Raw genomic sequence first — 15,176 nt, forward strand, 5'->3', positions numbered from 1 at the left:
TTCCCAGTGTCTCTCACCTGGAAATATATGCCATTTAATCGCCTTGGCAATATGTTCAGGGCTGGTATATAGCGCCTTACCCAGAAAGGTGCGTGTAAGCGAGGACTAACAATAAATAAAGAAGCCGTTCTTGCTCCCACAGCCTTTCAAGCCCCACCGCGGTCTGCAGTCAAGGAAGACAAGAACTTGCCCCCACGGTCGCTGCACGCGAGACATTCCCGCCTCCTCCAGGCCTCAGGGGACCTCAGCTTTGCCGGGAAGGAACAAAGAGTAGAACGTGGGCAGAGGCTCCGCTGGCAGAGACGGTGCTCGAGGAACGAAAGTCCCCGGCTTATTTCTTCCTTCCGGGAACGGGACGGAAAACCCGGCCTCCCACGGTCGGGTCGGGTCTCGCCCAGTCACTCCAGGCTTGTTCCACTCGTGGGCTCGGCTTCCCCCAGCCGTGGCTGTGGACGGCAGTAGCCCTCCCCCCGCCCCCCCCCCAATCCTCCAAGTCCTCGGAGAGCCTACCTGAGTTTGGCAGGGCCGCCTCCGCCATGCCTCGCGCCGAAACACGCTAACAGCCGACCGGCCGCCTCAACTAGCCAAGCTCCCGCTCTTCCGCGAGGATACTCCGAAGCGCTCCTGCCCTTCCCTTCGCGACGCGCAGGCGCCGTGCTCAGCCCGCCCCTCTTCGCCTCACGCCACCCGCCGGTCGGCGCATCTGTTCGCCCCATTGCTGGGATCCGACCTGGTAGAGCCGGAAGGGTACAGGCTGGCTCCGTTTCGGCGGCCGGCGTTGCCAAAATAGGCAAGCGAGCGCTTAGCCAGCTTGTTCTCGCCTGCCTGAAACGAGGCAGCTGTCAGCCGCAGGGGAAAACTAGATATCCACGTGCACATCGATTTATATTTAATCTAGCCGCTATCTTCAGAAAGTCGAAACAGCGATTTAGTGTGATTTTTACTCCCCGGGATTTTTTTTTTTTAACTACAGCGGACGTGTGTTTTAAAACAAAGGACTTTTCCTGCCTCCGCGATTTCATCTTGAGCAGAGAAGACGACTATTGAAGATAGTACACACCGCCCCTTTCACGTAGATGCAATCTGAATACTCCCTCTAGACTCCCACATTTGTTTATTTAATTTATATGCCGCCCATCTCCCCCAGAGGGCGACTCTGAGCGGCCCACAATTATATCGCCCTGGCTTTAGCGTCAGGGAGGTTCAGGTGGCAGATGTTGGAGCAGAAGTGAGATGTTGGCTGGCAGAATTACTTTGTCTGCTTTCAGCATTGTACCGTACAGCTTATCCTTAGGTGCAATGGAGGACACTATCCTGTTCCTACTTTCCACACAACATTCACACTACCAATCTGGTTGCGTATCTGGAGTTGGAAGAAAGCCTCTGTCACTTAGCAAGCAAAATGTCCTGGGTCATCCTAGTTCCACAGAGGTTAATAGATAACCAAATCTGACTATCTAATAACTATATATTAGGTTAGCATCTATTCTAATGTCAGCATTTTGTAGAAAGTTTGTTTTCTGGAAGAGCTTCTCTCCCCTTATCTATGTGAGACTCATAAATTTCATCAGTAAAACTTACCCCATTATGAAAAAAATCTTGTGATTGTATATCCATGAAGTTGTTCGCAGAACATAAGCCCTATTGGAATTAATGGTAGCCAGTCTATGGATTCAGTAACTTGGAATATATTAAAATATTAAAATATTTGCTTTTCATTTTTTTTCATTCAAGGTTATGTGAAGACTTAATTGTGTTATAGTTGAATCAAACTGAATCTGAATCATCTATACAGAATTAGAATATTTAACAAGGAAAGACAGGTTTGGGCTTTCCATCTTTTTGATATTTTCCAGCTGAGAGCATTCTCAAGTGGGTACACCCTAGCAAGTTATATGCTATCATTATTCTAAATATGTAGAATTCTACCACAGGAATTTCTGCGTTTGAATGATTGAAATTAGGGGGTAATGCTGTAAAACCAAAAGACAGTCCTTAGGATAACTTCACACTTCAATTCTTTTCTTTGTAAAATGCAAAGTTTTTAAACACATACTGTTACCACCAAGTTATCACCCCAAATTCTAATTCCAACCCAGTTTGATTAATTCTTTTCTGTATAGCCCAATAGGAATAAGCATGGTATTTAATAAATAACAGTAATAATCAACCCCTCCCAAATTAAATCAGAATTCTCTCTATAAATCATGTGATCTAGTTTACAACTTTATTTATTCTATTTTTATTCACCACAGTTACAAAGACTCAGTGGTTCACCCGACAATAAAACATCCACAATAGAGTAGGTTACAGAAGTGATATAAATACTTTAAAAAATCATTATAGAAGCCTAAAGAAATGATGGCATTGCTCCATATTCTCCAGCCTACAGGCTCTCCAAAACAGCTCAGTTTTTAAAAGCTTATAGAAAGCCAACAACATCAAGGCCAATCAAATTTCAAGGGGAGGCTATTTTGGAGCATACTTACAGAAAAGAGGTGTTGTTAGCCTTATCCCCCTTTCCTTCACATAAATGGGGAATCAGCCAGTTTCTCATAGAATTTCCCAATCAGGTGAGTACAGTCCTATTAGTCCTACAAGTACTTGGGTGGTGAACCATTTAGTGCCTTATAGGGTAAAACTAGCACTTTGAATTGCCCTCAGAAGCTTAGAGGGAGTCACTGCAGGGCCTGCAGCACCAGTATAATGTACTTATGCCAGGTATATGAGTCAACACCAGGGATGTTGAATTCTAGACCAATTTCAGGCAGTCTTCAGAGACAGACCCATGTAGTAGGCACTGTACTAGCCCAGACAAATGATGATTATGGTGTGAGTTACAACTGTGAGGTCCTCTTGCTCCAGGTAGGATTGCAACTGGCAAAGGCCCACCTGCTCTTGGCCTCCACCTACCCACCCAGCAGTAACCATGGATCCGTTCTTTCAAGTTAGTGCCACCTGATTGAGATACAATTGCAAAGCTGTCAGGGCACTTCAATGACAAACAATTTCATCATTCTTGGATTTAGCCTGTTTCATCCAATCCCAACCCTATCAACCTTCAGACACTAAATCAAGACATTGACAGCATTATGCACAGCCTGAGGTATGATATACAATTGGGTATCATCACTCTACTGACCTATCCTGTACTGTGGAATTATCTCTCCCAGAAGCTTCATGTAAATATTTAAAAGGAGGGGCTCAAATAGAAGTGCAGCCTGATTGCTAAAAGAAATCTCCTTAATGTATCCAGTGTGCTACATTTACTCAAATCAAATAATTAGTTTATAGTGAAAATATAATAGTGAGGTCTGTGTTTTAATGACAATATATCAGGAAAAGAGCTGAGGATGCATTTAGCCAAAACAACTTCCACATTTTGTCTCCAGAATTAGAAGCAGATTGCAGCAAAGATGGCATTAACAGTTTTCCTCACATATTTTCTTCTTTAATTATTGTTATCATGATGTCAATATATTTTCAGCACACATCCACATAGACAAAAAGAAGTAGGAATATGCAGAAATTCAAATCCAGATATGATAGAATTTTTGATAGTTAAGCAATCTGCTTTCTGTTATTACAATAATCTGAAAATAGGGCTTCACCAACTACATGTATCCATTATAGACAGATTTGCATTCCTACTGAAAGAGCAAATCTGTACTTTGTAAATACTGCTGTCTGAAAGCTACTGCTTTCTGAAAACCTGAATTAGAGCTGTGGTTGGAATAATCTTTCTTGAAAATAGAATCACTGTAATTCATACTGTAGTAATTTCTTCAATAAGCTACTATAAACTACATTATCATATTTTGATTCCAAAAATGCTTCCTCTTCCTCAGATAATTCTATGCATCAAAGACCAAATAAACTGGCAGTTCAAATGAAACCTAGAATGGAATTTGGCAGCTCAGGTCAGAATGTTGAAGTCTGAACCTGGCAGATCAGCCTTGCTTAATCTGAATTGTACCATCTTCTCTAACCGCAATACTGATTTCTTAACAGATCACTTCACTGGCCAAATTAATAAAATATGGACCAAATACCAAATCTATTTGTAGCGTATTCTAGTGAAGCTATCCCCAAAAACAGCCCAGAAGCTACAGTTAATGCAGAAGACAACTTCCTTGCTTTTTTTTTTTTTTTTACTAGTGTCCATAAAGAAAACATTACATTTATTCTGGTTTAATTAGCATGGGTTACTAGTTGTTTCTCAGACAAAAGTCAAGGTGCTTTGCTTCAGTGCCAGTTTCACAGGTCATTGGAGTAAGATTTGTGATATTTCTTGAGTGTATTCTTCTACTAAGCATTTCCTTGTCTCTCTTGGGCCTATTTCATATTTTCTCCAAGAAGAAATAGATAAACTGTGGAGATTTTCCACATAGTTTGCATTGGGAGAACAGCAAGGACAAAAAGGAGTCGAGCCAATAGCTTCCAGATATTACGAGGTTATACCCTTGATGGGAAATGAGCTGCAAGTGTCTAGTGTTGGTACATTTGCACATCTTCTTTTATGCCTGGGATTAGACTGGAGGGATACATTTTTAAAATGTATATTCAGTCAACTGAAACTTCAGGAAAATGCATTAAACACATTGTCAGATGCAGATGGGGTTGAAACAACTATTTTACCCCTAATGTTTTTGACTGTCTTATCTTTTTCCCATTCTAGGAAGGACACAATAGTGGAGATTATTCTTATTACTATGAAATCTCCTTAAATATTACCTCAGTTCCATCATGTACATAACTGGGTTAGTGGTAGGCTAATATATTATGAGAATACCAGGAGGAATCAACTGACTCCATCAACTAACCCTGAGGGAGTTGATATAGACTGAAACAAACCCAGTATTGCATATGATTAAATTAATACCACCCAGTTAGATATGTCACGGGAATATACACGCCTAGTTAAAGGCCAATTTTGCCTACGTAGTCCTCTAAGACAGTGTTTCTTAAACTTTTTTCTCTCAGGACCCCATTTTTGGCTTCTGGTGGGGACAATGGCAGCTTAGTCATTTCTGTATAGTGTTTCTGGGACTATAACTTTAAAAGAAGAATTAGAGTTTTATTGTAATTTAAACAACTTGCAAAAAGAGGGAAGATAAGGAGAATACAAAAAAGATATAAAAGTTACTTATGGTGAAAGGGGAAGATTTATATGTATTTATATATTATAAATTTAATTTTACGAAACTCCATTGTATTAATTGGATTTGATTTTTCTATGGGAAAACTTTTGTTTTTCTGTGATATGTCTGTTATTTGACTGGATTTTCAAAGCAAAAGAAGATAGTAATTTGATTTTTTTGTGTATTCTCAGTTGGTGTGTGCTTGCACTTATAGTCTGAAAGGCACCGGAGGGCGTGAACTGTCTGCTTACTTTCACTTATACAATACCTACTGTGGTTTGCTTTGGGAGGAAGAAAAAAAAATGGCTAGAAGAGGCCCCTTGAAGCAGCAGTTAGAAGATAAAATGACTTCTTTAAGTTTACTCCAATCAATGTTTGATGAATTAGGAGCTAAATATAGGTCCCTTGAAAAGAAGATAGAGAAAAGATTGGATAAAATGGTTAATTTTGAAATGGAGGTAGAGATTGATTTGAATGTGGATTTGGAGTTCAAAACAATGCTGGATTATGAAGGTGATATGAACAAAGATGTTGTGGATCTGAAAATGGATTTAAAAATGCCAAAGGCTAAGAGTGATATGCAAAAGGATGCCAGAATGGATTTACAAATGAAACCAATTGATGTCACCATGATCAGAGGGGACATACAAATAATGGAAAAGAAGAGTGATTTGGAAAGACTTTTTATCTTGGATTTGCACAAGGAAAGTGTTGAATTGGTGAGGTTGTTCCTGGGAAGAGACAAAGAGAAATTACTGGAGCTGTTTCTGGAGAAGACAAGGAGAGAATGACGGGGAATCAACCTGTGGGACACTATTTGAAAGGATTAAAGATTAAGCTCTTTAAAAGTAAACAGGAGGTTTACAAAGTGAATTTGATTATGGTTAATATATATATTGAGGTTTTTGGTAGTTATTAACGTGATCTTTTTCTGACCAGGATTGAATGATGAGGTTTTAAGGATCTGTGTATAAAGGGGGATAAATTTCATTTTTTTTAATAGAGAAAATTATAAATTGGATTATAAAATGGATTTATTTTTGACTAAGTTAAAATATATTTGTTATTAAATTTATGGAATTTTTGTTCCTATTTATTTATTTATTACATTTGTATGCTGCCCATCTCCCCCAGCGGGTGACTCTGGGCGACTCACAATGAAAGTAAAACCCACAAACAGTTAAAAAACAAATACCCCCATTAATTAATTAAAATCAAACTACAAAGACAAGCCCTATACATAAAAAACTAAAAACATTCAAGATGACGGGGGAGTAAAATCAATTAACCCACAAGCCACTTCCACTGGTGTGAGCCCCCATCTGGCCCCCAGGCCACCTGGCATAGCCAAGATTTCATGCTCTTCCTGAAGGCCATGAGAGTGGGGGCACACTGAACCTCGGGTGGTAGATTGTTCCACAGAGCGGGAGCCACAGCAGAAAAGGCCCTCTTCCTAGATCCTACCAGTCGAAATTCCTTGACTGGTGGAGTTTGAAACATGCCACTTCTGCCAGACTGAGTGCGGCGGGCTGATATAACAGGGGTGAGATGGCTCCTCAGATAACCTGGTCCTGTGCCGTGAAGGGCTTTAAAGGGCTTTAAAGGTGATAACCAACACTTTGAAGCAAACCGGCACCCAATGCAGCTTGCATAACAGTGGTGTTATATGGGCCCCCCTGGGGGCATTCAGAACTGTCTGTGCTGCTGCATTCTGCACCAGCTGTAGCTTCTGGATACTCTTCAAGAGTAGCCCTATGTAGAGCACGGTAAGTAAAGTAAGTAAAACTGCAATTAGATTTTTTTTATATATAATAAAGGTGGAAGGATATGACATACCTACAATGGAAGAATGGATGGTGAAGCTGATGGAGTTGTGTAATTTTAATGTGAATTGGAAACTTTTTTTGGACTTTCTGCAGGAAACAGGAAAAAATTAAATCATGTTGTATGGATATGATTATTAGAAATAGTATGGGTTTATACTAATAATGAAAGTTACGTTGTAAATTTAGAACAAGAGATTAATGTATACTGTTACTTATATCTGTTGTGAGGAGGGTTGGAAGTCAATTCTTTTTCTACCTTTTATCTTTCTTTTTGTTTTTTTGCACTTTTGACCTTGGTCATTCATTTTTCTAATTTTTCTTTCATTTTCTTATTTTCTTCCTTTAATATTAGTTTCTGTTAGTTTTTACTGTTTCTATTTTAAAATTTAATAAAGTTATTTTTTAAAAAAGGACCTCTACCCACTTTTAAAAATTATGGAGGACCCCCAAAACAGTAAACATTTTCTTTGGGTTATATTTATCAGTATTCACTGTATAAAAATTAAAATTGACGCATTTGCTGTCACTACTGCTTCTCATAATTGTTTGATGGGATTTTAATACTGTATTATTTTTCAACATAGGCTGGCAAATAATTTGGATTTTGCAGACCCCTGAACGGGCCTTGGGGGGCCCCCAGGGGTCCTTGGACCACACTTTGAGAAACACTGCTCTAAGAGAAACAGCTGCTGAAAAAAATCTGGTCATGATTTTGAATTCCTTGCTGAGGGCCTGGCAACCACTTAATATGCCTAATGCCCAGTAGCCACAGGGGCAATCGAGCCACCCCATCCCCATCTTAGACTTTCCTTCAGCAAGCATTTACAAATCAGCAGTGTTTCCAACTGAGAAAAAAAGTTCAGCAGAGCCTCATGCCTAGCTTTGAAAACATTTACTCACGTTCCCAAAGTCAAGCAATGCTCCAAAGAGCAGTGCTTTTTAATCTGAATCAGATTAAATTAAATTAAATTAAATTCATAATGACTTAGACTTCTATCATTTCAGCAGTTCAATCTGTAGAAGTGTCCAGGATTCTGTTGGGTCTGTTGGGCAATTTGTTTGTTTTTGTTTTAGATGGAATTTTAGTTTTTAAAACCTGATGATCAAGTTTAGATAACCACATTTGCTTGTCCCTTATCTTTCATGGTTTATTGTATCTAGGAGGGAGAGGATGTTCTCCTGGGTCTGGTAGACTGTAACTTCCTCCTGTGAGGAGGAATGCTCTCAGCCTCATTAAAGAGGGATGTAGTGAGACTGTTCCTGAAAAAAGCAAAACAGTGGACTCAGCGATCTAAATAATTACAGGGTGATAGCCAATATCCCCTTTCTTGGTAAGGTGCTACAGTGTATAGTAACTGGAGGCTCTTAGATGAAATGGATTTTCTAGATACAGGCTTCGTTTGGCAATGAAACTGTTTTGATCATTCTATTGAACAATGTTTGGTGAGAGACAGTGAGACCCTGTTGATTCCTCTGAACTTCTCAGTGGCTTTTCATATCATTGAACATGATATCCCTTTTAAGAAGTTATCAGTGTTAGATTTGAGTTAGGATATAAAATTAATTGGAATAAGTCTTTTTACTTCCTTTAGGCTCTGAAGTTTTAATAGCACATTGTAAAGACGTAGATTTTGTAATTGCCACAGACTGTATTAAGCATCTAGGAACTAAAAATATGTGGAATTAAGTATGTTACAAGTTTTAGAGAATGCCTTAGATACCTTAATTCCTTAGATATTAATGGATGGATCAAAATTCTGTTAAGTTGATGGGATAAAATTAATGTCATTAAAATAAAAGCTGCTCCAAGATTAATTTACTGTTTGTATCAAGATGTATTCCAGCGTTTGTTCCAAATAAATATTTGGAATAGATAAGTTATTAAGGAAATTAATATGGGAAAGAAGACCATCTAAGATTTCATTAGCTAAATTGAGATTATCTATTGAGGATGGTGGTTTTAATTTACCAGATGTCCAAAAATATCATTGGCTTTATATTTTATCAATTACATCTATATGGAATGTTTGTGGGCTCTGCTGGAAAGTTTGTATATATTTCCATTAAGGGCCTGGCAATTGCTAGGATTGATATACAGTAGACAGGGTATTCCCTTCCCAGATTAGGAGCAGCCAGACATGTTTGGGTCTTGTCGAGTCATAGATTGGGTGGGTTTTGATGCTAAAGCTCATAAATATTTAATTTTATGGAAAAAGTACTCTAAACGTAAAAGGCAAAATGTCCTATTGAAATTTGTGGGCAGAATCTGGAATAAATATTTAAAGTCAAATTGTTACTTTGTAACAATTACTTTGAAGATTTTTCTAGACTTCAGGCAGAATTTTGTCTCTGTAATTCACAACAGTGGAATCGACTCAAGCATGTTTTAACATCTCAGTACGGACCAGATACTTTGGCCGTGTCTGAAAAACCTGAAGTGTACACTTGAGGGAATCAGTGTTTGAATGTTTGAAATTATACCCACATATGTATCAAAAACTAAATAACATTTTTAAAGTTGACACTAAGGACATTTATGGTTCATGGATTAAAGAACTGGAACACCCAGTAATGGAACAGCAATGGTTGCACATCTTTAAAAATGTCAAGTTGCTTCAGTGGATTTAAAATTATCGTATATATTCACAGATAAGCCCATCTGCAGATAAGCCAAACCGGATATTTGGGTGTATTTGGGTGCCGAAAATTCTCAGATTATTCATGAGTATGTATGATAAAACTGATTCATCAAAATATCTTATTTCAAGTTTACTGGCCATCCCAAATAACATATTTGAAAGGATGTCAGATTTTCTCTGTTGGCAATCTAAAAAATTTGAAGGGTCATTGACTCATATGATTTGGTCTTGTGAATCACTGACATCCTTTTGGAATTATATTTTAATGTACATAGATTTATGGGGAATTGTTTTAGTGATAAAGTTATTAATGTCATGTAAATTATGTCCCAAATCTTAGAATTTTACTATTTTTGAGGCATTATGTTGCATCGGGCCTGGGGTGTTGCTAAGAGGATTATTTTGAGAAATTGGAAAAGTAATCATATTCCTGATGTTAAGGGTTCAAGTGATATGTGACTTACCTGTTTTTAAAAAGGCAATTTTATCTACTAATAAAGAATGATTTGACATATTTTTCTGTGGCATAGATTTTATGATATTTTGTAGTGTTAGACAATAATTAATTATTATTATTTTCCTAAGGTAGATTTAGAAATCTTTTTGGCATCTGATTAATATGTGCCATATATTGATAATTTCCCCCTTTGCTTTCTTTTGTTTATTTTTGTAGTTTTTCATGTATATCTTTTCTGCTTTTTTAAACATATTGTAATTTTTAATCCTTTCTGTAAAACTTAAGAAATAAATAATTTAATTTTTAAAACTTAGATTTGGGCAGAACAGTCTTAAAGTGGTTCTGCTCATATCTAGATGGCCATCATCAGAAGATTATGCTGGGAGATCTCTGCTTGACTTCATGGTGTTTATGCAATGGGGTCCCGCAAGGTTCCATTTTATTCCCTATGCTGTTCAGCATCTACATGAAACAGCTGAGTGAGATCGTTCAGAGTTAAAGTTTCTTTATTAATGCAGTCAAAGACCAAAAATATACAAAGACAAAACTGATAAAATTGGTAGAAACTATGAGCTACCATAAAAATATTAACAATAAACAGTCCAGTTTCCATGTGGATTTTATAGGCAATTTAACAGTATTTAGAGACTTTTAATGACATGTCATTTGACATCATCCTTATCTGACAGTAGATACTGGGAATAGAATAAATCTGAAAGCCCCAGAAACATAACTATTATGGGGATATATATCATGAACGGATGTTCTTATAAAAAATAAAATGTAAGTAGAAATAAGCTATGGTTTCCATTGGGCCCACCTAGTATGGACAAAGCCAGTTTTCATATGGAATTTTCCTATATCTGCCTTCTATAAATAAGACACTGAAATCTAACAACATAGTTCTCTTATATTTGAACTTCCAATTTGATTTAAATATCCAGCTGCACTGAAATTAATAGTCTGACTACCAAGATAAATCTCTGTTGGCAGATAAGTTTATAGTTCTTGCCTCTCTATACCTATACTCTCTGTCTTCGTTCTAACTTGGCCTAATCATGCCCATATCTAATACAGCTTCTTGTGTATATAGATATAGGTTTGGTTTTTGCATAATAGAACCACTTCACTTCAATTATCTGCTAAAACTAAGGAAGCCAAATCAGTAGGAAAAAGGGATAATTTAAACTAATAATTTAAAATGTTGATCCACACTGCAGTTTCTACTCTGATTACACAGGATTCTTGAAGGAGAACCACATTTAGGACATACCAAGGTATTTTGATTGCAAGGACTCCAGAACTGTAATATTATTAAGGAGCCCTGACTGAGCTCCATAAAGCAGCTGAATTTGTGCTTTGCCTATAAATAATTCAGTTGCTACTAGTATATATTCATCTTTGGATCAATGAGAGGCTTGAAAGGCCAGAACTGACTTCTGACCACCCAATAATACAGAATATGAATGTGTCCTCTGACTGCCAGAGCATGAAAGACTATACCCAGAAGTTGGAATATTTTGACCCAATCTAGTTCATGCCCCAAAATATAAAATGATTGATGATGTAGTATCAGATGATGGGACCATTCAGGTCAGATGGCACTTAACATGCTACTGAGGAAGAGCTGAGGATCTTTCGGAGTATCAATGGTGTTTATAATATGGCTAGATTAAAGCCTTTGGGATGTCTCTTTGCTGATATTGCCATGCAGGAAAAGAAGCTGCAAAGACAGAATTACGGTAAGAATATGGAATGTAAAAAGCATGAATATGGGAAAGCTCAACACAGTCAAAAATAAAATAAACTGACTACACATTGACATCTTAGGCATCAGCAAACTGAAATGGACTGAAATTGGACACTTTCAGTCAGAAGATCACACTGTTTACTACTCAGGGCATGAAAAACAAAGAAGGAATGACATTTCCTTCATAATAAGAAAGGTTTAGTAAGAACAGTACTTGGCTACAGTGCAATCAATGATCAAATAATATCAATTAGGTTTTGTGGACAACCCTTTAATACTGTACAACAATTATCAAATTTACATTCCAACCACTGATGCAGAAGAAGAGGAGATTTATAATTTTAGGGTCAAATTCCATTTGAAATCAACAGAACATGCAAGCAAGATGCGCTGCTTGTGGTTGGAGACTGGAATACCAATACTGGAAATATCAAGGAGGAAAATGTAGTTGGACGACATGGCTTAGAAAACCAAAATGAAGCAGGAGAACAGCTTATCAGTTTCTGCCAATACAATGACTTCTTTAATGCTAATACACTCTTCAAACAACCAGCACAGTGCCTATATATATCACCAGATGGTGTACACAAAAATCCAGTTGACTTCATTATTGGTACAAGGAGATGGAAGTGCTCAGTCATAACAGCAAGACATGGCCAGGGGTTGACTGACAGATCACAGATTGCTCATGTGCAAGTTCCAAGTTAAGCTAAAGAAGAAGAAAGCCAACCAGTTTCCACAATATAACCTTGAGCATATACCCACCACTTTCAGGGAATCTTCCTGAATGTCTCTGATAGAGAACCAGAGAAATAATGGAATGAGCTTAAAGAAGCTGTTAAGGATGAATGTGAAACGAAACTGGCAAAGATCAATAAACAGAAAAAAGCAAACTGGATGTCAGAAGAAACCATGGAAATTGCCAAGAAGAGAAGAGAAGCCAAAGCCAAGAAAGAGAAAGAGAAAGATCTCAGGAAGGAACTTAATAAAGAATTTCAGAGAGCTATTAGAAGAGACAAGAAGCAGTATTACAATGATGGAAGATGGAAACAAACTTGGAAAACAAGGAAAGTCTTCCACAAGACCTCTGAACTCAGAAGGAGGTTCCAACCTCAAATTAATATGTTAAAAGATGCCAATGGACAGATAGTAACTAATTCAAAGAAGTCAAAGGTGGAAGGAGTATACCGAAACACTGTACAGTAGAAATGTCAGCATCTAAGATATGTAGAAGATATTCCCTACTTAGAAGAATCTCTAGTACTAGAAGATGAAGTTAGCAACGCTCTGATTATTACCAAGTCAGAAAGCTACAGGAATTGATGGAATATTTGCACAAACTATGGCAAGCAACAGAAGAAGAACCAGTAAAGTAATCAAGTAACCAAGCTATGCTGGCAAATCTGGAGAATGACACAGTAGCCAACAGATTGAAAGAGGCCAATCCACACACCAATACCAAAGAAAGGAGACTTAACATAGTGTGCAAACCATCAAACAATATCCTTAATTTCATATGCTAGCAAAATAATGCTCATGATTATCCAACACACATTTACAGACACACACACATGGAAGCTGGTTTGAAGGGATGAATGTGGTTTTAAATTGGAGGAAGAAACATCAGTAATCTGTGCTATGCTGATGACACTACTCTGATAGCCAAAAATGCAAAGGATCTACAAGCTCTAGTAATAAAAGTCAAGGAATGCAGTGAAAAAAAATGAAACTAAAATTATGAAGAAGACCTAGCTAATGATAACAGGTACTATAGCTAGCCTTAGAATTGACAGTTAAGATATCTAAGCAGTAGGTAGTTTCTGCCTTTTAGAATCAACCATCAATAGTAAAGAAACAAGCAAACAAGAAATACACTGCAGACTAGCACTTGGTAGAGTAGCCCTGAAGGCCTTGGAAAAGATATTCAGATGCTGCAGTGTGTCTATACTTACAAAGATCAGAATGGATAGCCAAGAAAACAAACAAATGGATCATTGAACAAAACTCTGAATTCTCACTCAAGGCACAAATGATCAAGCTTAAGTTACTATACTTTGGAAACATGTGAAGACCTAGCTCTCTGGAGAAGTCATAATGCTGGGAAAGGTGGAAGGAAAGAGAAGAAAAGGATGATCAGCAGCAGTGTGGGTGGATTTAATTACAATGGTAATGGGCACACCATTGGAAGACTTGAAGGACCAGGTTGGGGACAGATCCTCCTGGAGAAAATCTATGTGATTGGTAAGAGTTGACACTGACCGGATGGGACATAATCAATAAAAGAATCAGTTCATGCCCTTTCATCTTCCAGAGATCTATTTTAGGATGCTTTACAAGATAGAATATTTTGGTCTTATCATTGTTTATTTTTAAAATTTTCCTCTTTGCCAAACATGGCACAGGAGCATAAAGTTCCTTTCAAACCCACTTGAATCTGCAACAGTATAACCACATAATCAGCATACTGAAATGCTGGGATGTGTTTTTATGTTATCTTTGGAAGATGGTATTCAGAGATTTAAACTAAAATGTCATCAGTCTGCTGCTGATGATAGTGAGCTCTCTCTGTTTGACTGAAACCACGTGAGGGAGTGGAACTGCTGAATTAATGTCTGGTTGCAATGGACTGGATTAGAGCCAAAAAAATGATGCAAAAGAATGGTCCTATTAGTGAATGGTTTATCTGTCAAGAAAAATGGAGTTCTATCTATTCTAGAGCTGCACTCCCCCTAAAATATTTGTTGCTAGGGGGTGCCTCTAAATCCAACTCTGATGTTCAAGGCACCAGTGGTCTCTGTGTGTGAAGAACCTTTCACCAGCTGAGGCAAGATATCTTGCTACAGAATCCCTGCCCTGGTACCTTCCCATTTAGATAAATGCAACACATTACATGCAAGGCTGCTCCTGAAGGCAATTCAGAAACTATATATAATACAAAACGCTACAGCAAGAATACTGGCTGGAATTAAACCGTATGAACACATCATACCAGTTCTTTATGAACTTCATTGGCTCCCAGTTCATTTTTCATCCCTATCAAGGAACTCCCGTCCTCCAGGTTGAGAAGTAACACTTCTTGTTATTCAGCTACTACAGTGCCTGTACATATTCTGTAATATTTTCTTTCCTCATTTCAGTAAAATAATGACCACACTATTCAAATATGGCCAGCTTTATTAAAGCCAAGTCTATTTTGCAAGTGAAGTATAGTATATGCTGTTAACACAATATCTTTCCAGCAAAATCCACAACGAGATGTTGTAAAGGTGTACTTGATCTGGATTCCATGTTTCTGACACTTCAGTTCAAAGTTTACCTCTTGGTAGGAGATGGCTCCTGTGGTCTTACCCAGCATCCAGGTGC

General features: G+C 37.8%; 2 protein-coding genes across 4 annotated transcripts in view; both read right to left on the bottom strand.

Moving 5' to 3' along the window:
- The window catches only part of NFX1 (nuclear transcription factor, X-box binding 1), a 42,169-nt gene extending 41,223 nt beyond the window's left edge, over positions 1–946 (bottom strand). The window contains exon 1 of one of the 3 annotated variants that reach the window (XR_015794217.1): positions 511–946. Coding sequence is in view for 2 of the 3 variants with exons in the window: in XM_088131386.1 (XP_087987512.1) it covers positions 511–538 (28 nt within the window). In the remaining variant the exon portion in view is untranslated. The remainder of the gene's footprint in view (positions 1–510) is intronic. The other 2 variants (XM_088131386.1, XM_088131387.1) reach the window with 2 other exon arrangements.
- Positions 947–14,009: 13,063 nt separating this feature from the next.
- Positions 14,010–15,176, bottom strand: part of ANKS6 (ankyrin repeat and sterile alpha motif domain containing 6) — a 33,945-nt gene continuing 32,778 nt past the window's right edge. Inside the window, exon 16 of the mRNA XM_025174671.2 lies at positions 14,010–15,175. Within this exon, the coding sequence (XP_025030439.1) occupies positions 15,126–15,175 (50 nt within the window). The 3' untranslated portion in view covers positions 14,010–15,125. The remainder of the gene's footprint in view (position 15,176) is intronic.

This window comes from Python bivittatus, unplaced genomic scaffold (genome assembly GCF_059951505.1).
Source record: "Python bivittatus isolate LINGU-HERP-01145 unplaced genomic scaffold, Pbiv_v1 ctg000960_np1212, whole genome shotgun sequence".
Lineage (NCBI taxonomy): Eukaryota > Metazoa > Chordata > Lepidosauria > Squamata > Pythonidae > Python > Python bivittatus.